Raw genomic sequence first — 27,223 nt, forward strand, 5'->3', positions numbered from 1 at the left:
CAAAGGAAATCAATTTTCACCGATATTATTTTGTTTTGTTCGACGCAAGACACGGTGACTAATGGTCGACTTGAAACAATATACTATCCACCCTCCGCTGAACTGATGATACAAAATGCACGAATGTCATTGTGTCCTTGGAAACAGCACATTTCCATGAGTGACTGTTCACTAAGCAGCTCCTAATCATTCACATACATGAAGGAGTACTTAATGTTTATTTCGGGGTCATTCATGAGCACGTAACCACAATCACAACTTTGCAATTCAACAAATTCCACAAAACTGGCAGACAGAAACTGACTTTCACTCCTTGGGGTAGATTTTGAGTTTGTGCCGTAGTGTAAAATAGAAATATAAATCGGGAGAGATGTAAAACGAGCTGTTGATTGGCTATCAGCCGTTTTACATTGTCGCACAAAGTCAAAATCTACCCCATTCTTGTGTGTTTATTCCTGAATTACAATTTTTTTTGTCAATACAATATTAGTTCCTAAGTACATCATGACCAGAAATCCAGAATGATAAAAATGGTAGACCTTGAATTGAAAAAGTTAATGTACAGAATCACAGCACAAAACGTGCTTATGGACTGAAATATCCAGAAGATAAGTGCGACTTTATTCCGTTAGAAACATAGAAGAAACATAGAAACATAGAAAATAGGTGCAGGATTCGGCCCTTCTAGCCTGCACCGCCATTCAATGAGTTCATGGCTGAACATGCAACTTCAGTACCCCATTCCTGCCTTCTCACCATACCCCTTGATCCCCCTAGTAGTAAGGACTTCATCTAACTCCTTTTTGAATATATTTAGTGAATTGGCCTCAACAACTTTCTGTGGTAGAGAATTCCACAGGTTCACCACTCTCTGGGTGAAGAAATTCCTCCTCATCTCGGTCCTAAATGGCTTACCCCTTATCCTTAGACTGTGTCCCCTGGTTCTGGACTTCCCCAACATTGGGAACATTCTTCCTGCAGCTTACCTGTCTAACCCCGTCAGAATTTTAAACGTTTCTATGAGGTCCCCTCTCATTCTTCTGAACTCCAGTGAATACAAGCCCAGATGATCCAGTCTTTCTTGATAGGTCAGTCCCGCCATCCCGGAAATCAGTCTGGTGAACCTTCGCTGCACTCCCTCAATAGCAAGAATGTCCTTCCTCAGGTTAGGAGAACAAAACTGTGCACAAAACTCCAGGAGTGGCCTCACCAAGGCCCTGTCCAACTGTAGCAACACCTCCCTGCCCCTGTACTCAAATCCCCTCGCTATGAAGGCCAACATGCCATTTGCTTTCTTAACCGCCTGCTGTACCTGCATGCCAACCTTCAATGACTGATGTACCATGGCACCCAGGTCTGGTTGCACCTCCCCTTTTCCTAATCTGTCACCATTCAGATAATAGTCTGTCTCTCTGTTTTTACCACCAAAGTGGATAACCTCACATTTATCCACATTATACTTCATCTGCCATGCATTTGCCCACTCACCTAACCTATCCAAGTCGCTCTGCAGCCTCATGGCATCCTCCTCGCAGCTCACACTGCCACCCAACTTAGTGTCATCCGCAAATTTGGAGATACTACATTTAATCCCCTCGTCTAAATCATTAATGTACAGTGTAAGCAGCTGGGGCCCCAGCACAGAACCTTGCGGTACCCCACTAGTCACTGCCTGCCATTCTGAAAAGTCCCCATTTACTCCTACTCTTTGCTTCCTGTCTGACAACCAGTTCTCAATCCATGTCAGCACACTACCCCCAATCCCATGTGCTTTAACTTTGCACAATAATCTCTTGTGTGGGACCTTGTCGAAAGCCTTCTGAAAGTCCAAATATACCACATCAACTGGTTCTCCCTTGTCCACTCTACTGGAAACATCCTCAAAAAATTCCAGAAGATTTGTCAAGCATGATTTCCCTTTCACAAATCCATGCTGACTTGGACCTATAATGTCACCTCTTTCCAAATGCACTGCTATGACATCCTTAATAATTGATTCCATCATTTTACCCACTAACGATGTCAGGCTGACTGGTCAATAATTCCCTGTTATCTCTCCCTCCTTTTTTAAAAAGTGGGGTTACATTGGCTACCCTCCACTCCATAGGAACTGATCCAGAGTCAATGGAATGTTGGAAAATGACTGTCAATGCATCCAATATTTCCAAGGCCACCTCCTTAAGTACTCTGGGATGCAGTCCATCAGGCCCTGGAGATTTATTGGCCTTCAATCCCATCAATTTCCCCAACACAATTTCCCGACTAATAAGGATTTCCCTCAGTTCCTCCTCCTTACTAGACCCTCCGCCCCCTTTTATATCCGGAAGGATGTTTGTGTCCTCCTTAGTGAATACCGAACCAAAGTACTTGTTCAATTGGTCCGCCATTTCTTTGTTCCCCGTTATGACTTCCCCTGATTCTGACTGCAGGGGACCTACGTTTGTCTTTACTAACCTTTTTCTCTTTACATATCTATAGAAACCTTTGCAATCCGTCTTAATGTTCCCTGCAAGCTTCTTCTCGTACTCCATTTTCCCTGCCCTAATCAAACCCTTTGTCCTCCTCTGCTGAGTTCTAAATTTCTCCCAGTCTCCGGGTTCGCTGCTATTTCTGGCCAATTTGTATTCCACTTCCTTGGCTTTAATACTATCCCTGATTTCCATTGATAGCCACGGTTGAGCCACCTTCCCTTTTTTATTTTTACGCCAGACAGGAATGTACAATTGTTGTAGTTCATCCATGCGGTCTCTAAATGTCTGCCATTGCCCATCCACAGTCATTCGCCAATCTATCCTAGCCAATTCACGCCTCATACCTTCAAAGTTACCCTTCTTTAAGTTCTGAACCATGGTCTCTGAATTAACTGTTTCATTCTCCATCCTAATGCAGAATTCCACCATATTATGGTCACTCTTCGCCAAGGGGCCTCGCACAACGAGATTGCTAATTAATCCTCTCTCATTACACAACCCCAGTCTAAGATGGCCTCCCCACTAGTTGGTTCCTCGACATATTGGTCTAAAAAACCATCACTTATGCACTCCAGGAAATCCTCCTCCACCGTATTGCTTCCAGTTTGGTTAACCCAATCTATGTGCATATTAAAGTCACCCATTATAACTGCTGCACCTTTATTGCATGCACCCCTAATTTCATGTTTGATGCCCTCCCCAACATCACTACTACTGTTTGGAGGTCTGTACACAACTCCCACTAACGTTTTTTGCCCTTTGGTGTTCTGCAGCTCTACCCATATAGATTCCACATCATCCAAGCTAATGTCCTTCCGAACTATTGCCTTAACTTCCTCCTTAACCAGCAATGCTACCCCACCTCCTTTTCCTTTTATTCTATCTTTCCTGAATGTTGAATACCCCTGGATGTTGAGTTCCCAGCCCTGATCATCCTGGAGCCACGTCTCCGTAATCCCAATCACATCATATTTGTTAACATCTATTTGCACAGTTAATTCATCCATCTTATTGCGGATACTCCTTGCATTAAGACACAAAGACTTCAGGCTTGTTTTTTTAACACCCTTTGTCCTTTTAAAATTTTGCTGTACAGTGGCCCTTTTTGTTCTTTGCCTTGGGTTTCTCTGCCCTCCACTTTTCCTCATCTCCTTTCTGTCTTTTGCTTTTGCCTCCTTTTTGTTTCCCTCTGTCTCCCTGCATTGGTTCCCATCCCCCTGCCATATTAGTTTAACTCCTCCCCAACAGCACTAGCAAACACTCCCCCTAGGACATTGGTTCCGGTCCTGCCCAGGTGCAGACCATCCGGTTTGTACTGGTCCCACCTTCCCCAGAACCGATTCCAATGCCCCAGGAATTTGAATCCCTCCCTGCTGCACCACTGCTCAAGCCACGTATTCATCTGCGCTATCCTGCGATTCCTACTCTGACTAGTACGTGGCACTGGTAGCAATCCCGAGATTACTACTTTTGAGGTCCTACTTTTTAATTTAGCTCCTAGCTCCTTAAATTCGTTTTGTAGGACCTCATCCCTTTTTTTACCTATGTCGTTGGTACCAATGTGCACCACGACAACTGGCTGATCTCCCTCCCTTTTTAGAATGTCTTGCACCCGCTCCGAGACATCCTCGACTCTTGCACCAGGGAGGCAACATACCATCCTGGAGTCTCGGTTGCGGCCGCAGAAACGCCTATCTATTCCCCTTACAATTGAATCCCCTATCACTATCGCTCTCCCACTCTTTTTCCTGCCCTCCTGTGCAACAGAGCCAGCCACGGTGCCATGAACTTGGCTGCTGCTGCCCTCCCCTGATGAGTCATCCCCCTCAACAGTACCCAAAGCAGTGTATCTATTTTGCAGGGGGATGACCACAGGGGACTCCTGCACTGCTCTTCCTGTTGGTCTTCCATTCCCTATCTGGCTGTGGTTACATTCAGACTCGTACTATTTTGATTCCATGTTATAACGGTAGAGCCTTGTAGAGGTTCTTTATTAGAGAGGAAGCGCGAGTCTTAGAAAAAGGTCAATTGTAAGAAAATAGCCCCGTGCTCTCCTGATGGCACAGCAGAGAAATGAAATGACTAGTCTGCTGCTGAGACAGGAACAGCCCAGCCTCGACCCACAGGTCAACACAGCAAGGGAGAGTGTCACGATGTTACAATGGGGATAGGGAGGGGAAAAAAGACTGCTGCCCTGCTAGAAAGTTCACTTGTAGAAATCGAGTAAGCAGAGAATCAGACTTGGCTGTAAAGGCTCTCTGCGACAGAATAGCCTGCTGACATTCAGGCCCTGAAATTCCTGGTCAACCCATGGTGGGGGGGGGGGAGATCTGGGTGGAGCAGAAATCCCACCCCCCCACTGGTGGTGTCCTGAGTCTGACCCTTCAAAATCCCAGGGTCAAGGGGGTAAAACAGGCGTTAGCAAGTCAGCCGCCCATTTTACATCTCTCAAGATTTTTATTTCCATTGGCTTCCAACCTGACTGAGGCGGGAGGAATTGTGCTGTTGCATCTCGTCACAGAGTCTGCAAACTCACAGGCCTCTGGAACAAACGTCACACTTTTCAAAAATGCACTGCTGGCTTCCTCTGCTGGTTTCATCAGCACAATGGTCAATTCCTTTGTGAAACTGACCTTTAAGTTTGCGAAATGCCCCCCGCATCCCACCCTCACCCCAGTGCTGCTAAGGATGCAACTGGCTTTGCAGTCTCATTTAAGTTGGAGCTGGAAAGGAGCAGAACCCTGCTGGATCTAAGCTCTTCCCCGATATTATCCCGCACCCCGTCTCCACTCCCCCTCCATCCCCGCAGCTACCATGCTGCAGAACCGCCTTCCCCAGCCCCCAAATTTTCAGGGGCTCACACATGAATAGTCCCTTCGATGAGGACAAGTTTAGCCTGTGGAATCATACACCAGCATTGTCAATGCCTCGACGGGAAGAGAAGAGAAATATCCTTCAAATGTAGCACATTGGCGCAGCATGTCTGCTTAGAGCAGAGAAGGTTAAGGGGCGACCAATAGAGATATTCAAAATTATGAGGAGTTTTGATAGAGCAAGTAGGGAGAAACTGTTTCCACTGGCAAATAGGTCAAGTAACCAGAGGTCACAAGTTTAAAATAAATGGCAAAAGAACTAGAGGGGAAATGAGGAGAAATATTTTAACATGGATGGTTGTTAAGATCTAGAATGCACTACCTGACAGAGTGGTGGAGCAGCTTCGAAAGGAGCTTTCAAAAGACAATTGGACATGGTCTATAATCGGTCAGGCAGAGTCAGCATGCATTTATGAAGGGGAAGTCACGTTTGACAAATTTGCTGGAGTTCTTTGAGGATGTATCGAACAGGGTGGATAAAGGGGAGCCAGTGGATGTGGTGTATTTGGACTTCAAGAAGGCATTTGACAAGGTGCCACATAAAAGGATACTGCCCAAGATAGAAGTTCACGGGGTTGGGGATACTATATTAGCATGGATAGAGGATTGGCTAACTAACAGAAAACAGAGAGTCGGGATAAATGGTTCACTCTGGTTGGCAACCAGTATCTAGTGGGGCGCCGTAGGGATCAGTGCTAGGACCCCAACTATTTACAATCTATATTCACGACTTGGAAGAAGGGACTGAGTGTAACGTAGCAAGTTTGCTGACGATACAAAGATGGGAGGAAAAGCAATGTGTGAGGAGGACACAAAAAATCTGCAAAAGGACATAGACAGGCTAAGTGAGTGGGCAAAAATTTGGCAGATGGAGTATAATGTTGGAAAATGTGAGGTCATGCACTTTGGCAGAAAAATCAAAGAGCAAGTTATTATTTAAATGGAGAAAGATTGCAAAGTACCGCAGTACAGCAGGACCTGGGGGTACTTGTGCATGAAACACAAAAGGATAGTATGCAGGTACAGCAAGTGATCAGGAAGGCCAATGGAGTCCTGGCCTTTATTGCAAAGGGGATGAAGTATAAACGCAGGAAAGTCTTACTACAGCTATATAAGGTATTGGTGAGGCCACACCTGGAATACTGCGTGCAGTTTTAGTTTCCATATTTACGAAAGGATATACTTGCTTTGGAGGCAGTTCAGAGAAGGGTCACTAGGTTGATTCCGGGGATGAGGGGGTTGACTTATGAGGAAAGGTTGAGTAGATTGGGCCTCTACTCATTGGAATTCAGAAGAATGAGAGGTGATCTTATTGAAACGTATAAGATTATGAAGGGGCTTGACAGGGTGGATGCAGAGAGGATGTTTCCACTGATGGGGGAGACTAGAACTAGAGGGCATGATCTTAGAATAAGGGGTCGCCCATTTAAAACTGAGATGAGGAGAAATTTCTTCTCTCAGAGGGTTGTAAATCTGTGGAATTCGCTGCTTCAGAGAGCTGTGGAAGTTGGGACATTGAATAAATTTAAGACAGAAATAGACAGTTTCTTAAACATTAAGGGGATAAGGGGTTATGGGGAGCGGGCGGGGAAGTGGAGCTGAGCCTTGATCTTTTTGAATGGCGGAGCAGGCTCGAGGGGCCGTATGGCCTACTCCTGTTCCTATTTCTTATGTTCTTATGTACTTAAGAGGACTCATTTGCAGCACCATAGAAAAAAAGCTAGGTTGTGGGACTGAATTGGACAACGCTTTCAAAGTGCCGGCACAAGCATGACGGGCCGAATACATCCTTCTAAGATTCTATATGATTCTATGTTAGGGGACTTGCATGTGGTACTATGCCACGGGGGTGGCACTGGCAAGTGGTGTTGCTCAGCATGCCACTCATGTCATTCTGGTACCGACTGAGGGCTCAAACCTGTGCTTGGCAGTTGTCTAATGAATCGTTTGCCACAATCATCATTGGGAAAGGGGAGGGAGTGAGCAAAGTCTGTTTGCAGTCGAGTTAGCTCCATTTACGTAAAAATCCTGACCATTATTTCAGTACACTGTTATCATTCATGACAAACTGCGTTTCCCCAGCAAAGTCTACGAGCCTGTCGCTCTGTGGAGAGTGCAGCTCCCACTGAGCTGAGCGGCAGAAGGAACAAAAGCAGGAACAATCCTGTGCCTTTCACTAATAGTACCAGACATCAAGCAGCAATTACAGAGCAACAATCTGTGCAGTACCTCAAACTGCCATCAAATGAGACTGGCAAATTCTCACCAGCCATTGTGAGATTGTAGTTTTCATCACACGTTAACCATTACTCTAGAATCCAAAATTATAAAATGCTATTAAACAAAAATGCAGTAATGACACAGTTCTCATTCCACCTATCCCCACTGAGCATCCTCTTTAGACAAATATATAGACCCCCAAAGAGAAAATGCCCTCTTTTGCCATTTGTACTGAAATTGTAAATGCATTCTTTATAACCGTGTTTACAATTTTGTTATCAATAGCACATAGACCAAATCCTGTCTGCAAAACTAGTTCTAATTATAAGTTTCTGGAAAGAATGTGTGGAACGATTAACAGCCCGATGCTAAATATTAATTCTTTTGACATCATAAATTAATTAATCTGTTTTGTGTTGTCACGGGGAAGCTGTTGTGATGTCACTGGAGTCGCTGCGATATCACAAAGAATACGCTCACATTTTTATAAAAGATCTTTTAATGCAAATTTACAAATCTAGTTTTACCTTGTGGTGTAAATCAATCATTGCTACACTCTGCAACTGAAATCAGGTGCTTGTCTGATAACCACTGTGATTGTACATCAGCTTTTGATTTCAGTATCAAGCAGACCTTGTTGCTATGTGCCACTGCACAAGGTTTTAATATGTGGATAGTGCTGCCTATTACCATAAAGCATCTAATCAAATAAATATCTTACCTGCCAAAATATGGAGTCTATTGTGCTGCCATGAAAACCTTCTCGCACTTCAGATGACAACAGTTTAGGGCCTAGTATTGTCATAAATTCGTCAAAGTCCACTTGTCCATCACCTGTGACACACAAATGAGTAAACAATCACTCTTGCTAAAGCCCCTATTTTGATATAATTGTTTTCATGTCAGTGGAACTAAGATAGTGTGTGACAGCTTTTAGTGAGGTTTTCTCCAGCCTCCTGCACCTGCATCAGAATCCGTTGTAACTCATCAACTCACTCACCTGTCCTCTCCGCTGTAGGTCATTACATGAGGAGCAAGTGTAATTAGGAAGAGGCAGAGAATATGGAATGAAATGAAAAGGGAAAATGTACATAAAGTGTATTCATGTTGCTGACCAGTTCGTTGCTGGCAGATTCTTTGAGTTCTTTCTGAGTGGCATACGTTAGCAATCGGTGGTCATCCAATCAATTATCAACATCTGGTGACCTACAATCTGGATAGGACTGGTATCACCAAGCAGAAGTAAGAATGGGTGGGGATGTTGAAACAATTGGACTCAATAGCGAAGTGTTGCAGTATCAATAGGGGAGGACACATCTCCTCAGATTGTGGAACACAAGGACTCACTTAGAAGCTTCATTATATTTTTCCTTTTCCTGCCAACTCTATCCCCTGATAAGGTTGGATTGGGAACCTGGCGAGTGTGGAACCATGACACAATCTGTAACTTTCCATTCTTTGGCACAAGTCACAGGATCTCCAACATACTGGAGCAAAACACTCCATATGTGTGTAACATATTTGTCATGGTTCGTGGATATCTTCCCTGAAAAGGTTCAGCAAACACTCTCAGTGCTCTAACCCTTCTATTTTTCCTGTTGTTTCCCCATTGTCCTTCTCTACTGATCCTGGTCACTCTGAAGCTGGCTGTTATGAGATGTGCCTGCAGGCCCACGTCGCAGTACAGTTATGCGTGCCAGCAGCCCTCCAGTGCCTTGTCAGAGCATGGGCAATGGGTGTGCGGAGGCCCTGGGAGTCTTTGGAGCAGGAAACCTGTCTAGTATCCCCTTCCTTAGCTTGAGATGGCAGAGGCCAAACCCGTCCACCCCCCTTCATATTATGTAACATCAGGAATTCTGGTGCAGCAGTCAGTACCCCAGCCAGTATTCCGTCCTTTAAAATGAACTGACATGCACTCCAGTCCCACAAACCTGTATATTAGGAATGGTCATTTGTAAAATCTACCCCAATATTCCAAATGAGGTCTGAGCAGCACTCTGTGTAACCTTGCTTTTATACATCTTGTAATCAAGGCCAGATTCCATTAGCCTATTTTGATTGCTTTTTGCTCTACAAGCCAGCATTTAGCGATTTATGCCCTCCGACTGCTGAATTCCTTTGTTCCTTTAACCCGCCCCCCACTGAATGCTTCTCTGTTTAAAGTGTATTTCCATGTGCCATTCTTGCATTCAAAGTGTACTACCTCACGTTATGTTAAGCTGTGCCTGCGATTGTTTGCTCCACATTGTCTCATTATTAAATACTTGTCATGGACACAAGTTTCCCTTCTCAGCTCGGAGATCCCTCGCTTCACGCTCAACGATAGGATAATCCATAACCATATTAGCCACCCCCTCCCCTTCTCTAAAAGAAAAAAATATTCTGATGATGTGATGCCCACTAGATTTATGAGCAGCTTTCTGCAAATATCTCTTTAATGAGGAGCTCAGTTATTTTTTCCACGGCATATTTTTTTTAACTATAATTATTATTTCTACAGTGCCAGCTTTATCATTATTTTTCACTCTGGAGTTATTACATTCTGAATTTAAAGAAATCTGTCTTATATAATATATAGTTTGTTATAAGCTGGTAATAAAGTTAATTTAAAAAGAACATTAGTGTTGTAAATTATGGCTGATCATTCTCTGCCAGTTAGCTCTTCATGCAGTAACTATTTCTGTTCTTATGTTCTTTATTATGCTCGTGTTCTTTTCTAGCAAGTTTCATTCTATTACAAATACAGTCCCCACCGCCTATAGTGGGTGTGTTGATACTAATGTGATTTGCCCATTATGGGCAGTTTAAAGGAGTAGCACTATTACTGTTGAATAGTCTGTAACTAGCGTTATCTAAACCACACTTGCTAAACACTCAAATATATGTTAAAAATGTTTAAAAAGTGATCAAAATAATTAGCTCTACATTTAAAATGATATAATGGAATAAAGATTTACACCACAAGAGTCCGATACGTCTCTGACAAAGAATCCGGAATCCGAGTCTGAACGCTCGTTCTTTGTGGTACAGATGCCAATCTGTGTCACCTTTCTGAGGGCCTCCCAGTCTGGTTTTATATCGGGAGGCTGCACCACAACACACCGCACTGTGAGCAATGCAGAGCGCGCATCACTGTAACCAGATGCTGTTTATTATTGAACATTTTTTTTATTACAGTCAGTGCTGAGTTGCGCAACCCACCACCAGTTTGAAGTGATTAAATATATGAGGCAACTGCACTTTAACAAGGTGCGAAAGACTGAGTAAACACCTGCTTCTGCCCAAAGTACACAGAGCAGTTAACACGCTGTAAATAGCAACTTTATAATTGACAATAATGGAAATGGCAAAAGGTTAACACTTTTTTAGCCAAAGGTGTACTAGTCGAAGTGTGATGGACAAAGCATACACAAATATTCCTTATCTATCAATGAAGATATATATACACACACAAAAGCAAAATACTGCAGATGCTGGAATCTGGAATTAAAAACAGAAAATGCTGGAAATCTCAGCGGGTCAGGCAGTATCTGTGGAGCGAAATCAGAGTTAACATTTCGGGTCGATGACACTTCGTCAGAATTGGAGTGTTCAGAAAGAACACATACTTAATAAGCACTGAAAGGGGGAGGGGAATAAAGAACAAAAGGGAAGGTCTGTGATAGGGTGGAGGACAGAGGAGATTAGAGAGACAAAAGGGATGATGGGCCAAATTGAAATGGTAATGCCAGGAGTTAGAAAAGCATTAATCAAGATAGGGTGTGAATGGCAGGATAATGACCAATTGCCATTAAAGACAAGGAGAAAAAAATAAATAGGCATGCGGTGGGGTGGGGGGGGGAGGGGAAGCCAAAGACTGGCAGAGGTTACGCTCTGAAATTGTTGAACTCGATGTTGAGTCCAGAAGGCTGTAAAGTGCCTAAACAATAGATGAGGTGCTGTTCCTCGAGCTTGCATTGAGCTTCGTTGGAACAGTGTAGGAGGCCAAGGTCAGAGTGGGCATATACGTGTGTATATATATATATGCATACACTAGTCGATGTCCAGTGACATTTCACAGAGAGTCAAGACCAAGTGTAGTTTTCAAGTGAAATGGGGTTAGACAGCAAAGGTTAATTAGACCTAGGTGTGCAGATGTAATTCTATTCCCATTTTAAAAATCGGACATTCTGTCTTCATTTTTACATAATACTTTGATTTAACATTATTTTTTTTTTAAGAGTTAAATAGGAAACAGAGCAGTAGAGTTAGTTGGAGTATCGGCGTTTATCTGCAGTACATGCTGAGGAGTTGAGAAACGCACAACTGAGGCACTTACAGTGCCACCATTGGTGGAAGAATGTAATTACAACATGACAGGTTTGCAGCGGCATTTTTTATTATACATGTTGGCATAGGCATTTGCAATTAAATAAAAAGAAAGACTTGCATTTATATAGCACCTTTCATGACCTCAGAATATCCTACAGTGCTTTACAGACAATGATGTACTTTAGAAGTATAGCTACTGTGATGTACGCTGACAGCCAGTCACGAAGTGATGTACGCTGACAGCCAGTCATTTAGATTGATGGTAGTCAGAGATACTCACCTGATTATTTGATAATCTATAAATTAGTGACATTAAATGTAAATTTGTAGGTGTAATAACTATAGTTAAAGTAGGAAACACGGCAGCCAATTTGCATACAGCAAGCTCCCACAGCAAGTAATGTGATAATGATCAGATAATTTGTTTCAGCTATGTTGACAGAGGGATATTTGACCATGACACTGGGGATTATTCCCCTGCTCTTCTTCGAAATAGTGCCTTGGGATCTTTTACATCCATCTGAGGTTTAACGTCATATCCGAAATACGGCACTTCCAACAGTGCAGCACTCCCAACAGTGCAGCACTCCATCAGCAATGCACTGGAGTGTCAGCCTTGATAAAGTTGACACAAAAGCATGAGAAAAATGTGACAAGAGTATGTGGGGTTTTGTACAAGGGGAAATGTGTGAAGATGTAAGATTTTTAATATATTATAGTTGCAGAACTTCTCAAATATTTTCCCAAGAAGTTTTACTTCCTAACATGATATAGAGTAGAATAATCATATTACTTATTACCCAGTCGAGTACAGCAGAAGTTGAAGGATGTGAATACCCCTGAGGTTACTATTCTAATCAGGTATTCATGAAGTGATGTACGCTGACAGCCAGTCATTTAGATTGATGGCAGTCAGAGATACTCACCTGATTATTTGATGATCTATAAATTACTGACATTAAGTGTAAATTTGTAGGTATAATAACAAAACAATAATCCTGTGGGATTATTCAATGAGGAATGGAAGATTAATTATTTAACAATTATTAGTAATACCCATACAAAATTATAGTTATATTCCAACTATACACAGCAATTATCTTTTCAAACTAATACAGATAATTAATAGGGACAGCTCTTCAATTAAAACAAATCTATCCCACTTGCGCCTGATTGGCTAAAATTGCATGTTCAAAAAGCTACAATCCAATGCATCTAATCTATATCAAGCATTATCTTTTCAGTGTTGTGTGTTTTTTTGTTTCACATTTATTACACACGGATTCATGAAAGGCTAAAACATAGCTCTGTTTAATCCCGTATTTTATTCTAGGATGAATCTTCAACTCACAACATCACATCTTCTCAAGGGGATTTACATGGCCTAGCCCTCTCCCTAGCTCTGTAATCTCCTCCAGCCCCACAACCCCCCCGAGATATCTGTGCTCCTCTAATTCTGCCCTCTTACGCATCCCTGATTATAATCGCTCAATCATTGGTGGCCGTGCCTTCGGTTGCCTAGGCCCTAAGCTCTGGAATTCCCGGCCTAAATCTCTCCGCCACTCTTGTTCCTCCTTAAAACCTACCTCTTCGACCAAGCTTTTGGTCACCTGCCCTAATTTCTCCTTATGTGGCTCGGTGTCAATTTTTTTTATCCCATAATACTCTGTGAAGCATCTTGGGACGTTTCACTATATTAAAGGCTCTATATAAATGCAAGTTGTTGTTGTTGATTCAGAGATGGACAATAAATAAAAACATAGAAACATTGAAATATAGAAAATAGGTGCAGGAGTAGGCCAGTCGGCCCTTCGAGCCTGCACCACCGTTCAATGAGTTCATGGCTGAACATGCAACTTCAGTACCCCATTCCTGCTTTCTCGCCATACCCCTTGATCCCCGTATTGGTAAGGACTACATCTAACTCCTTTTTGAATATATTTAGTGAATTGGCCTCAACAACTTTCTGTGTTAGAGAATTCCACAGGTTCACCACTCTTTGGGTGAAGAAGTTTCTCCTCAGCTCGGTCCTAAATGGCTTACCCCTTATCCTTAGGCTGTGACCCCTGGTTCTGGACTTCCCCAACATTTGGAACATTCTTCCTGCATCTAACCTGTCTAAACCCGTCAGAATTTTAAACGTTTCTATGAGATCCCCTCTCATTCTTCTGAACTCCAGTGAATACAAGCCCAGTTGATCCAGTCTTTCTTGATATGTCAGTCCCGCCATCCCGGGAATCAGTCTGGTCAACCTTTGCTGCACTCCCTCAATAGCAACAATGTCCTTCCTCAAGTTAGGAGACCAAAACTGTACACAATACTCTAGGTGTGGCCTCACCAAGGCCCTGTACAACTGTAGCAACACCTCCCTGCCCCTGTACTCAAATCCCCTCGCTATGAAGGCCAACATGCCATTTGCTTTCTTAACCGCCTGCTGTACCTGCATGCCAACCTTCAATGACTGATGTACCATGGCACCCAGGTCTCGTTGCACCTCCCCTTTTCCTAATCTGTCACCATTTAGATAATAGTCTGTCTCTCTGTTTTTACCACCAAAGTGGATAACCTCACATTTATCCACATTATACGTCATCTGCCATGCATTTGCCCACTCACCTAACCTATCCAAGTCACTCTGCAACCTCATTGCATCCTTCTCGCAGCTCACACTGCCACCCAACTTAGTGTCATCCGCAAATTTGGAGATACTAAATTTAATCCCCTCGTCTAAATCATTAATGTACAATGTAAACAGCTGGGGCCCCAGCATAGAACCTTGCGGTACCCCACTAGTCACTGCTTGCCATTCTGAAAAGTACCCATTTACTCCTACTCTTTGCTTCCTGTCTGCCAACCAGTTCTCAATCCACGTCCGCACACTACCCCCAATCCCATGTGCTTTAACTTTGCACATTAATCTCTTGTGTGGGACCTTGTCGAAAGCCTTCTGAAAGTCCAAATACACCACATCAACTGGTTCTCCCTTGTCCTCTCTACTGGAAATATCCGCAAAAAATTCCAGAAGATTTGTCAAGCATGATTTCCCTTTCACAAATCCATGCTGACTTGGACCTATCATGTCACCTCTTTCCAAATGCGCTGCTATGACATCCTTATTAATTGATTCCATCATTTTACCCACTACCGGTATGTCAGGCTGACCGGTCTATAATTCCCTGTTTTCTCTCTCCCTCCTTTTTTAAAAAGTGGGGTTACATTGGCTACCCTCCACTCCATAGGAACTGATCTAGAGTCTATGGAATTTTGGAAAATGACTGTCAATGCATCCGCTATTTCCACGGCCACCTCCTTAAGTACTCTGGGATGCAGACCATCAGGCCCTGGGGATTTATCGGCCTTCAATCCCATCAATTTCCCCAACACAATTTCCCAACTAATAAGGATTTCCCTCAGTTCGTCGTTCTTACTAGACCCTCTGATCCCTTTTATATCCGGAAAGTTGTTTGTGTCCTCCTTAGTGAATATCGAAGCAAAGTACTTGTTCAATTGGTCTGCCATTTCTTTGTTCCCTGTTATGACTTCCCCTGATTCTGACTGCAGGGGACCTACGTTTGTCTTTACTAACCTTGTTCTCTTTACATATCTATAGAAGCTTTTGCAGTCCGTCATAATGTTCCCTGCAAGCTTCCTCTCGTACTCTATTTTCCCTGCCCTAATCAAACCCTTTGTCCTCCTCTGCTGAGTTCTAAATTTCTTCCAGACCCCGGGTTCGCTGCTATTTCTGGCCAATTTGTATGCCACTTCCTTGGCTTTAATACTGTCCCTGATTTCCCTTGATAGCCACGATTGAGCCACCTTCCCTTTTTTATTTTTACGCCAGACAGGGATGTACAATTGTTGTAGTTCATCCTTGCGGTCTCTAAATGTCTGCCATTGCCCATCCACAGTCAACCCCTTAAGTATCGTTCGCCAATCTATCCTAGCCAATTCACGCCTCATACCTTCAAAGTTACCCTTCTTTAAGTTCTGGACCATGAATTAACTGTTTCATTCTCCATCCTAATGAATTATTCCAACATATTATGGTCACTCTTCCCCAAGGGGCCTCGCACAACGAGATTGCTAATTAATCCTCTCTCATTACACAACACCCAGTCTAAGATGGCCCCCCCCCTAGTTGATTCCTCGACATATTGGTCTAGAAAACCATCCCTTATGCACTCCAGGAAATCCTCCTCCACCTTATTGCTTCCAGTTTGGTTAGCCCAATCTATATGCATGTTAAAGTCACCCATGATAACTGCTGCATCTTTATTGCATGCACCCCTAATTTCCTGTTTGATGCCCTCCCCAACATCACTACTACTGTTTGGAGGTCTGTACACAACTCCCACTAACGTTTTTTGCCCTTTGGTGTTCTGCAGCTCTACCCATATAGATTCTACATCGTCCAAGCTAATGTCCTTCCTAACTATTGCATTAATCTCCTCTTTAACCAGCAATGCTACCCCACCTCCTTTTCATTTTATTCTATCCTTCCTGAATGTTGAATACCCTTGGATGTTGAGTTCCCAGCCCTGATCATCCTGGAGCCACGTCTCCGTAATCCCAATCACATCATATCTGTTAACATCTATTTGCACAGTTAATTCATCCACCTTATTACGGATACCCCTTGCATTAAGACACAAAGCCTTCAGACTTGTTTTTTTTAACAACCTTTGTCCTTTTAGAATTATGATGTAGTGTGGCCTTTTTTTCTTTCTTGCCTTTGTTTACTCGGCCTTCCACTATTGCTTTTTACCTTTCTACCATCTTTTTCTGATTCCATATTACTTCGCCCTGTCTCACTGCATAGGTTCCCAGCCCCCTGCCACATTAGTTTAAACACTCCCAAACTGCATTAGCAAATGTTACCCCCAGGACATCAGTTCCAGTCCTGCCCAAGTGCAAACCGTCCCTTTTGTACAGGTCCCACTTCCCCCAGAACTGGTTCCAATGTCCCAGGAATTTGAATCCCTCTCTTTTGCACCACTGCTCAAGCCACGTATTTATTCTAACTATCCTGCTCCCTCGACTCTGATTAGCATGTGGCACTGGTAGCAATCCAGAGATTACTACCTTTGAGGTCCTACTTTTTAATTTAACTCCTAGCTCCCTAAATTCAGCTTGTAGGATCTCTTCCCGGTTCTTACCTATATCGTTGTTACCTACATGTACCACGACAACTGGCTGTTCACCCTCCCTCTCCAGAATGCTCTGCAGCTGCTCCGAGACATCCTTGATCCTTGCACCAGGGAGACAACATACCATCCTGGAGTCTCGGTTGTGGCCGCAGAAACTCCTATCTATTCCCCTTACAATAGAGTCTCCCACTCTTTTTCCCACCCTTCTGTGCAGCAGAGACACCCATGGTGCCATGAACCTGGCTGCTGGTGCCTTCCCCTGGTAAGTCATCTCCCCCAACAGAATCCAAAACGGTATATCTGTTTTGGAGGGAGATGACCGCTGGGGACTCCTGCACTACCTTCCTGCTCTTGCCTTGTCTCTTGGTCACCCATTCACTCTCTGTCCTAACCCTTACCTGCAGTGTGACCAACTTACTAAATGTGCTATCCACAACATTCTCAGCATCGTGCATGCTCCAGAGTGAGTCCATCTGCAGCTCCAGTGCTATCATGCGGTCTGTCAGGAGCTGCAGCTGGACACACTTCCCGCACACATAGTAGTCAGGGAAATTTCCCACATCGCACGGGAGAAGCATGACACGGGTCTGAGCTCTCCTGCCATGTCTTAACTCTTAAATTAATTTACTTACTAAAATTTACTTTGCCAGCAACACCCACATCCCATGAATGAATTTTCAAAAATCAGAATTAAAATCATTTGAGACCTGTAAGATATAATCAAGATATCAAAAAATATCTAATTTAATAGTAAAATAAGCTTCCTAGATTATATACAATCATGTTGTACATCTGGAAAAAATGTTTTCTGGAAAAAAAAGCAATTTGATGAGTTTATTAAGGATAATGTAATACCAGGGACTATTTTGGTATGTTAAATCCAAGCTTACATCCACATTTGTGAGAGATGGTAGTACCTTACAGGAGACCATGGGGCACTGGCAATATTGAAAGGGAGATAGACGCCTACCCAATTAAATGCTCATTGATTACAGATATCAGCTTATACTTCTACTATGCACTATATTCCCCTTAATTCTGGACATATGTGGCTGATGCAAATTAGGCAGAGGTGACCGAGATTAGAAGTTGCAGCGAGCCATAGTCCACTGTGACACTGAAGGCCTGTGCACCAGGAAGGCCCTTGAAATTATTTAAATGACCTAATGGCTGAGTCGCACTGCAGAGGTTCAGCGCCTATATCAATTGGATGCTGCATGGTTGGTAGGCCTGTCCAGCTATACTGGGTCCTCTTAAAGGAGAGTCAACTTGGTAATTGTGGCAAGTTGCTGTATGTTGACTCAGCAATCTGACTGTTTATTTGCTAACTAATTTTGCTATCAGTACTCAAAAGATTCTGTCCATAAAGCTGTACCCTTGCCATCTTTCGGATGAGATGTTAAACCGAGGCCCTGTCTGCTCTCTCAAGTGGACGGAAAAGATCCCATGACACTATTTCGAAGAAGAGCAGGGGAGTTATCCCGGTGTCCTGGCCAATAGTTTTCCTTCAAAAACAGATTATCTGGTCATTATCACATTGGTGTTTGTGGGAGCTTGCTGTGTGCAAATTTTCCGCCGCGTTTCCTACATTACACCAGTGACTACACTCCAAAAGTACTTAGTTGACTGCAATGTGCTTTGAGACGTCCGGTGGTCATGAAAGGCGCTATATAAATGCAAGTGTTTCTTTCTTTCACTCTACTTGCCATCTGAGAGTACTTTTAAGGGAATTTTAATTGTTCACAGCCTAAATAGGACATCCTTCTCTAAAGATTCTACAGAAGGAAGAGGAGGATCTGAGGTGGCTTACAAGACAGATGCAGTTGCACCTTAGGTTCTATAGACGAAGCTATATCGATACCATTACTTGGGTGCGCAGGTAATGTAATCATATCTGGATATGTCTGCAGACATTTGTGCACAGAAACAAAGATCCTCATCACAGACTGCTCAGTCTACTAGGGATCACTTCCAGGAAAGGGACTGCTATGTCAGTGGCTGTCAAGGTTGACCAATACCTTGAACCTTTATGCTGCTGGCATTTCCAAGTAACAGCAGGAGATATCTGTCAAAATCACACCTTGCAATGCACAGTTGCTTCAGGCAGGGGATAGATGCCTTATTTGCCCAGACCAGTGATTTCATAAATTTCCCTGTGAAAAACAGCCAGTCACTTGCAAGAGTCTTTCCCTTTTACGATCTGGCAAGATTCGTGCAGGGTATTATTGAGGGTATAGAAACATAGAAAGTAGGTACAGGAGTAGGCCATTTGTCCCTTCGAGCCTGCACCACCATTCAATATGATCATGCCTGATCATGCAACTTCAGTACCCCATTCCTGCTTTCTCTCCATACCCCTTGATCCCTTTAGCCGTAAGGGCCACATCTAACTCCCTTCTGAATATATCTAACGAACTGGCCTCAACAACTTTCTGTGGTAGAGAATTCCACAGGTTCACAATTCTCTGAGTGAAGAAGTTTCTCCTCATCTCGGTCCTAAATGGCTTACCCCTTATCCTTAGACTGTGACCCCTGGATCTGGACTTGCCCAACATCAGGAACATTCTTCCTCCCTCTAAACTGTCCAATCCCATCAGAATTTTATATATTTCTATGAGATCCCCTCTCATTCTTCTAAATTACAGTGAATATAAGCCTAGTCGATCCAGTCTTTCTTCATATGTCAGTCCTGCCATCCCAGGAATCAGTCTGGTGAACCTTCGCTGCACTCCCTCAATAGCAATAATGTCCTTCTTCAGATTAGGAGACCAAAACACGCACAAAATACTCTAAGTGTGGCCTCACCAAGGCCCTGTACAACTGCAGTAAGACTTCCCTGCTCCTATACTCAAAACCCCTCGCTCTGAAGGCCAGCATCCCACTTGCCTTCTTTACTGCCTGCTGTACCTGCATGCCTACCTTCAATGACTGATGTACCATGACACCCAGGTCTCGTTGCACCTCCCCTTTTAATAATCTGTCACCATTCAGATAATAATCTGCCTTCCTGTTTTTGCCACCAAAGTGGCTAACCTCACATATATCCACATTATACTGCATCTGCCATGCATTTGTCCATTCACCTAACCTGTCCAAGTCCCTCTGCATCCTTCTAGCATCCTCCTCGCAGCTCACACTGCCACCCAGCTTAGTGTCATCTGCAAACTTGGAGATATTACATTCAATTCCTTCGTCTAAATCATTAATGTATATTGTAAATAGCTAGGGTCCCAGCACTGAGCCCTGCGGCACCCCACTAGTCACTGCCTGCCATTCTGAAAAGGACTCATTGATTCCCACTCTTTGCTTCCTGCCTTTCAACCAGCTCTCTATCCACGTCAATACATTACCCCCAATACCATGTGCCTTAATTTTGCACACTAATCCCTTGTGTGGGACCTTGTCAAAAGCCTTTTGAAAGTCCAAATACACCACATCCACTGATTCTCCTTTATCCACTCTACTAGTTACATCCTCACAAAAGTCTAGAAGATTTGTCAAGCATGATTTCCCTTTCATAAATCCATGCTGACTTGGACCGATCCTGTCACTGCTTTCCAAATGCACTGCTGTTACATCTTCCCCACTACCGATGTCAGGCTAACCGGTCTATAATTCCCTGTTTTCTCTTTCCCTCCTTTTTTAAAAAGTGGAGTTATATTAGCTAATCTCCAATCGATAGGAACTGAACCAGAATCTGTAGAATGTTGGAAAATGATGACCAATGCATCCACTATTTCTAGGGCCACTTCCTTAAGTACTCTGGGATGCAGACTATCAGACCTTGGGGATTTATTGGCCTTCAGTCCCTTCAATTTCCCTAACACCATTTCCTGACCAATAAGGATTTCCCTCAGTTCCCCTACTCGCTAGACCCTCGGTCCCCAGTATTTTCGGGAGGTTATTCGTGTCTTCTTTCGTGAAGACAGAACCAAAGTATTTGTTCAATTGGTCTGTTATTTTCTTGTTCCCCATTATGAATTCCCTTGATTCTGACTGCAAGGGACCTACATTAGTCTTCACTAATATTTTTCTCTTCACATATTTATAGAAGCTTTTGCAGTCAGTTTTTATGTTCCCTGCAAGCTTACTCTCATACACTATTTTCCCCCTCCTAATTAAACCTTAGTCCTCCTCTGCTGAATTCTAAATTTCTCCCAGTCCTCAGGTTTGCTGCTTTTTCTGGCCAATTTATATGCCTCTTCCTTGTATTTAACAATTTCCCTAATTTCCCTTGTTAGCCACGGTTGAGCCACCTTCCTTTTTTTATTCTTACGCCACACAGGGATGTACAATTGTTGTAGTTCATCCATGTGATATTTATATGTCTGCCATTGCCTATCCACCATCAACCCTTTAAGTATCATTCCCCAGTCTATCCTAGCCAATTCACGTCTCATACCGTCGAAGTTTCCTTTCTTTAAGTTCAGGACCCTAATCTCTGAATTAACTGTGTCACTCTCCATCTTAATGAAGAATTCTACCATATTATGGTCACTCTTCCCCAAGGGGCCCCGCCTGACCAGATTGCTAATTAATCCTCTCTCGTTACACAAGACTCAGTCTAGGATGGCCTGCTCTCTAGTTGGTTCCTCGACATATTGCTCTAGAAAACCATCCCTTATATATTCCAGGAAATCTTCCTCCATAGTATTGCTATCAGTTTGGTTAGCCCAATCAATATGCAGATTAAAGTCACCCATGATAACTGCTGTACCCTTATTGCACGCGTCCCTAATTTCCTGTTTGATGCCATCCCCAACCTCCCTACTACTGTTTGGTGGTCTGTACACAATTCCCACTAATGTTCTCTGCCCTTTTGTGTTTCGCAGCTCTACCCATATAGATTCCACATCATCCACGCTAATGTCCTTCCTTACTATTGCGTTAATCTCCTCTTTAACAAATAACGCTACCTCATCTCCTTTTTCTTCCTATCTATCCTTCCTGAATATTGAATACCCCTGGATGTTGAGTTCCCAGCCTTGGTTACCTTGGAGCCATGTCTCTGTAATCCCAATTACATCATATCCGTTAACAGCTATCTGAGCAGTCAATTCATCCACCTTATTACGAATGCTCCTCGCATTGAGACTCAGAGTCTTCAGGCTTGTTTTTTTAACACTCTTTGTCTTTTTAGAATTATGTTGTAATGTGCCCCTTTTTGATTTTTGCCCTTAATTTCTCTGCCCTGCACTCTTGCTTTTCTCCTTCCTACCTTTGGCTTCTGCCCCCTTTTTACTTCCCTCTGCCTCCCTGCATAGATTCCCATCCCCCTGTCTTGTTAGTTTCAACCCTCCCCAACAGCACTAGCAAACACTCTGCCTAGGACATCGGTTCCAGTCCTGCCCAGGTGCAGACCGTCCGGTTTGCACTGGACCCACCTCCCCCAGAACTGATTCCAATGTCCCAGGAATTTGAATCCCTCTCGCTTGCACCATTCCTCAAGCCACGTATTTAGCTGAGCTATCCTGCCATTCCTACTCTGATTAGCACGTGGCACTAGTAGCAATCCTGAGATTACTACCTTTGTGGTCCTACTTTTTAATTTAACTTCTAGCTCCCTAAATTCAGCTTGTAGGACCTCATCCCGTTTTTTACCTATATCGTTGGTACCTATATGTACCACGACAGCTGGCTGTTCACCCTCCCCCTCCAGAATGCGCTGCAGCCGCTCCGAGACATCCTTGACCCTTGCACCAGGAAGGCAACATATCATCCTGGAGTCTCGTTTGCGGCCGCAGAAACGCCTATCTATTCCTCTTACAATAGAATCCCCTATCACTATAGTTCTCCCACTCTTTTTCCTGCCCTTCTGTGCAGCAGGGCCATCCCTGGTGCCATGGACTTGGGTGCTGCTGCCTTCCCCTGATGAGTCATCTCCCCCAACAGTTACCACGGTGGTGTATCTGTTTTGGAGGGAGATGCCTGCAGGGGACCCCTGCACTACCTTCCTTTCACTGCTTTTCTTGATGGTCACCCATTCCCCATCTGCCTGTGTAAACTTTACCTGTGGTGTGACCAACTCACTAAACGTGCTATTCACGACATCCTCAGCATATGCAAGTTGTCGAATCAGCCCCTATGCCCAATGCAACCCAGTTCATGAATAGAAATGGGTTCCATTCTATGTCATGAATCTGCAGCTGGTCTGTACAGAATAATGCATAATAATGCCCACTACTCTGACAGCAGTCATGATTCCTTTACAACAATTGATGTGACCTTATTTTAAGGAGCTGGAGAACTGGATAAATGGCTGCTATCCACTGGAGTCCTATATAAGTCTTCTTTGAGACACCTATGGATAATTCAGGAAGAACGATACACTAAGGCACATGAAACTGCCCAGGACTTGATGGAGCCGGCTATCGGAATGGTAAATCAAAGGTTCCAATGCATTGACCAATCTGGGGTTTTACTGACTATTTTTCCATTAGAACTGGAAAATAGTCATTTTTATTCTGAATTTCTACAGGCAATTCTCACAAATTTAATAACGACAGTCACCTAGATGAAAGATGGTTAATATGCTAATCACAAATTGCTTCTCCCAGAGATGACACAATAAATGATTTGTTTGTTTTCTGTGTATTCAGAAAGACAACTCACCATTGTGTTATAAAACCCTTTGAACTCTTTGGTGTGTGAGAGGGTCAGGCTTATTGGCACGGAGGGACACCAGACCAAAGATACCAACAAAATGCAGTCATACTTGTGGAAACAGGACCGTGGCTGCAGTATGTACTGTCTACAAGATGCACTGCAGCAACTCGCCAAGGCTTCTTCGACAGCAACTCCCAAACCCGTTGTTATGTCTTTAATACTCTTATGAATGACTCCACGAGGTCTAGTATTGTACTTGAGCTGTTGTGACCCAAGTCCCATTTATTGTAACTCCAGAGTGAGGCACAAGCATGGTGGGCAGCCTTTTATTCTGGGCCCTGCACACCTATGTAGATGACCTCAGGTCTCCCATCGCGGTGCCCTCTGATGGCACACCTTAAGTGACTATACAGTTAGTATACATGGTCTACATACATGACATCACTTCCCACCCAAGTCTTTAATGCAAATTGACTTGTACATTGATGGTGACCTGGGCTTTGCTCTTCCTGGTTGACCATTGGAGGGTCGCTTCTAGCTTGGGTAGGTTGGTAGTGAGATTTGTTGCCAGTGGAGGTCCCGGTGGTTTCTGGTTGGGAGTCCATGACTACTTCATTCTCCCCCCCACACAGAAATCATGCTAATGGCCCGTTACATGTAAGTTCCATTCAAGTTCATCACATGGGTTTTATATTTACATCTTGGTACATTTGTTGTGTGGATTACAGTTGCATTTCTTTTTGTGTGGTACATTTACATGATCAGTACAGGTATATCAGTACAGGTACACAAGGACAGTCTAGTTCCAGCATGGCCGGATGAGATCCGGGTCGTCTGGTGGCGGAGCAATGCCCCATGCTAGTGGGTCTGTGGGCGAGGTGCGTTCATTTCGCTAGAGTTGCCGGAGCTCAGGGCTCTTGGCGTTACTCCTAGTGTTGGGCAGGCCCACAGACAGCTGATGTGTCTGTGACCTCCCTGTCCTTTTCGTTTGCACAGTGTCGCTGCTGCTCCCTGGGAAGCTGTCTGAGCAAGCAAGCGTTTCGTCTAAGCGACAGTGGGGCTGCCCCGTCTCGTCTAACAGTTTGCAGGGGACTGCTGACTCGCTTTCCTTGAGGGCACCGTTGTGAGCACTCTCTAGTTTGAGATCCTGGCTGGTCCAGGTCCCGTTCGGAGAAGCAATTGCGGGTGACCCTTCGCTCTTGGGCATTGCCGTGTGGCGAGTGGGTTCGTAGGCTGCGCCTTTTCCACCCGGGTGGTGGATGATGGTAGCCGACTACGAGCATAGGTGCAGTTTACTGTTTCTGGCCCGTGGCGGTTCATGTCATCGGGTGTCTGCAATATCGCTACCGGTGCCTCTGCTTTCCAGGGATCGTTTACTCTGCGGCTTGTCTACTTCTGTCAGCTGTGGGGACACTTTATGATACACCGTTCTGGTCCCGGGGATGCAGGCTGCAAGCATTGGGTAGCCCGCTGCACCTGTATATGACCGTTAGGTATTCACCCGCTACATTGGCTGATTGTAATTTGCACCCAACATCGCTCAACAACATTTTGCTCATTACAGCTGGACTTTTACATTGTTTACGAATTTCAAGCAGTTCATTCAAAAATGGCGGGTTACTGGCCTCCTTTAAAATGGCCTTATACTTTTACCCTAATCGTCTTCCTTGCGTGGAACCATGTGTCGTTGCTCCATTAGCGCTGCACCTCGTGGTTTGGACGACATATTTTCCCTGTCCATGATGTCGACTGCCGCAATCTTCTTTCCCAGGGATTCTGCCACTGAAGCTGGGAATTTGCCCTCGGATCCAATCTTCCTCCCCAGGAGTCCTGCCACTGAAACCAGGAAGATGCGTTTGGGTCGTCTCGGCCGGAGCAGTTATAATGAGCAGTCTGCGCCTCAGGGGCTGCGCGGATCTGCTCTCCGGTGCCTGGTCCAACCGAAGGTGGGGGCTTGCTCTGCCTCTGAGCACGGGGACGTCAATCGTTGGAGGGATGAAGTCTTCCCAGTTCCAATGAATCTACCCCATCCATCTTCTTCCAAGCAGCACAGGTCCATCACTTGAAACAATCCACAATGGTAAATTGTGCCATCATGGGATACACTTACATCCGTACTACCAACAACTGATATCAGTTCCTTGGTGTAGGTGCGCAGCTTTGTCTGAACCAGGACCAGCCCGGGTCGCCCAGCCCAATCATTCCATAGCCTTTCAAAGGCTTCATGGCTCATTACTGACTGACTCGCCTCCATGTCCACTTCCATGAAGACTGGAACACCATTTATCTCGACTTGCATCATCACTGGAGGACAATCTGTGGTACAGGTATATACCCCATACACTTCATCCTGGGACTGAGCTGCCTCTCTAGCCATCTCCTCGCAATCCGCGTTGGATTCACAGCCATCTGCTGACTCCTCTCCCACATGGTGTGTCACAGCTCTTTTGCACATTCGCTGGAGGTGGCCCTTTGTGCTGCAGCCTTTGCACACATAGTCTCTGAACCGACACTGATGAGCCCTGTGATTACCTCCGTAACGCCAGCATGGTGCTACTCGACCTATGTTTGCACCACTGTATGGACTCTGAGTTAAAGGACTCGGGGGCCTGTACCCTCTGCCCTGGGCAGATTCACGTTCAACAGTTCTGCCTGTGAAAGGCACCATTCTATTTACAGTACTTGCCGGGTTTGAGTCCTGAGAGTGAGTCATCATCTGCTTGGAGCTGTAGCTTGAGGTCATGAATGCCTGGCTGATGCTGATGGCCTTCTGTAGAGTGACGGTGGTTTCGGCATTCAGTAGCCTGTGAAGAAGGGCCTCATGACCGATGCCAATTACGACGATATCCCGCAACGCATCGGCGAGGGATGCGGCGAATTCACATGGTCCTGCCAGCCTCCTGAAGTCAGCAGCGTACTTCGCGATTTCCTGGCCCTTGGGGCGGAGGTGTGTATAAAATCAATGCCTGGCCATGAGGATGCTCTCCTTCGGTTTGAGTTGGTCCTGAATTAGCACTTTCAGCTCCTCGTTTGATTTGGTTGTTGTTTTCTCTGGTGCAAGCAAGTCCCTGACGAAGCCGTAGACTGTGGGCCACAACTGGTCAACAGGATAGCTCTGCGCTTATCTGCCAGCGTGGCCGGATCATCGCCTGCCAGGTCGTTTGCTACGAAATATTGGTCGAGCCGCTCTTTAAAGGCTTCCCAATCTTCACCCTCTGAGAACTTTTCTAATGCACCAACGTTAGTCATTTTTCGTGAAAGTTCGTAATTACGTCGCCAGTTGTTATGTCTGTAATATTCTTATGAAAGACTCAACGAGGTCTAGTATTGTACTTGAGCTGTTGTGACCCTAGTCCCATTTATTGTAACTCCAGAGTGAGGCACAAGCATGGTGGGCAGCCTTTTATACTGGGCCATGCACACCTGTGTAGGTGACCCTCAAGTCTCCCAACGCAGCGGCACACCTTATGTGACTATACAGTTAGTATACATGGTCTACATACATGACACCCATGACCTCCACCACCTAGAAGGACAAGGGCAGCAGGTACTTGGGAACACCATCACCTCTAAGATCCCCTCCAAGTCACACACC

At 44.4% G+C, this 27,223-nt stretch overlaps 1 protein-coding gene across 2 annotated transcripts in view; it reads right to left on the reverse strand.

The window, feature by feature from the left end:
* Window positions 1-27,223, reverse strand: part of caln1 (calneuron 1) — a 351,949-nt gene that overhangs the window by 275,924 nt on the left and 48,802 nt on the right. For both annotated transcript variants that reach the window (XM_070858104.1, XM_070858103.1), the window contains exon 3: window positions 8,286-8,398. In XM_070858104.1, the coding sequence (XP_070714205.1) occupies window positions 8,286-8,398 (113 nt within the window). The remainder of the gene's footprint in view (window positions 1-8,285; window positions 8,399-27,223) is intronic.

Source organism: Pristiophorus japonicus, chromosome 16, assembly GCF_044704955.1.
Source record: "Pristiophorus japonicus isolate sPriJap1 chromosome 16, sPriJap1.hap1, whole genome shotgun sequence".
In the NCBI taxonomy this organism is placed as follows: Eukaryota; Metazoa; Chordata; class Chondrichthyes; family Pristiophoridae; genus Pristiophorus; species Pristiophorus japonicus.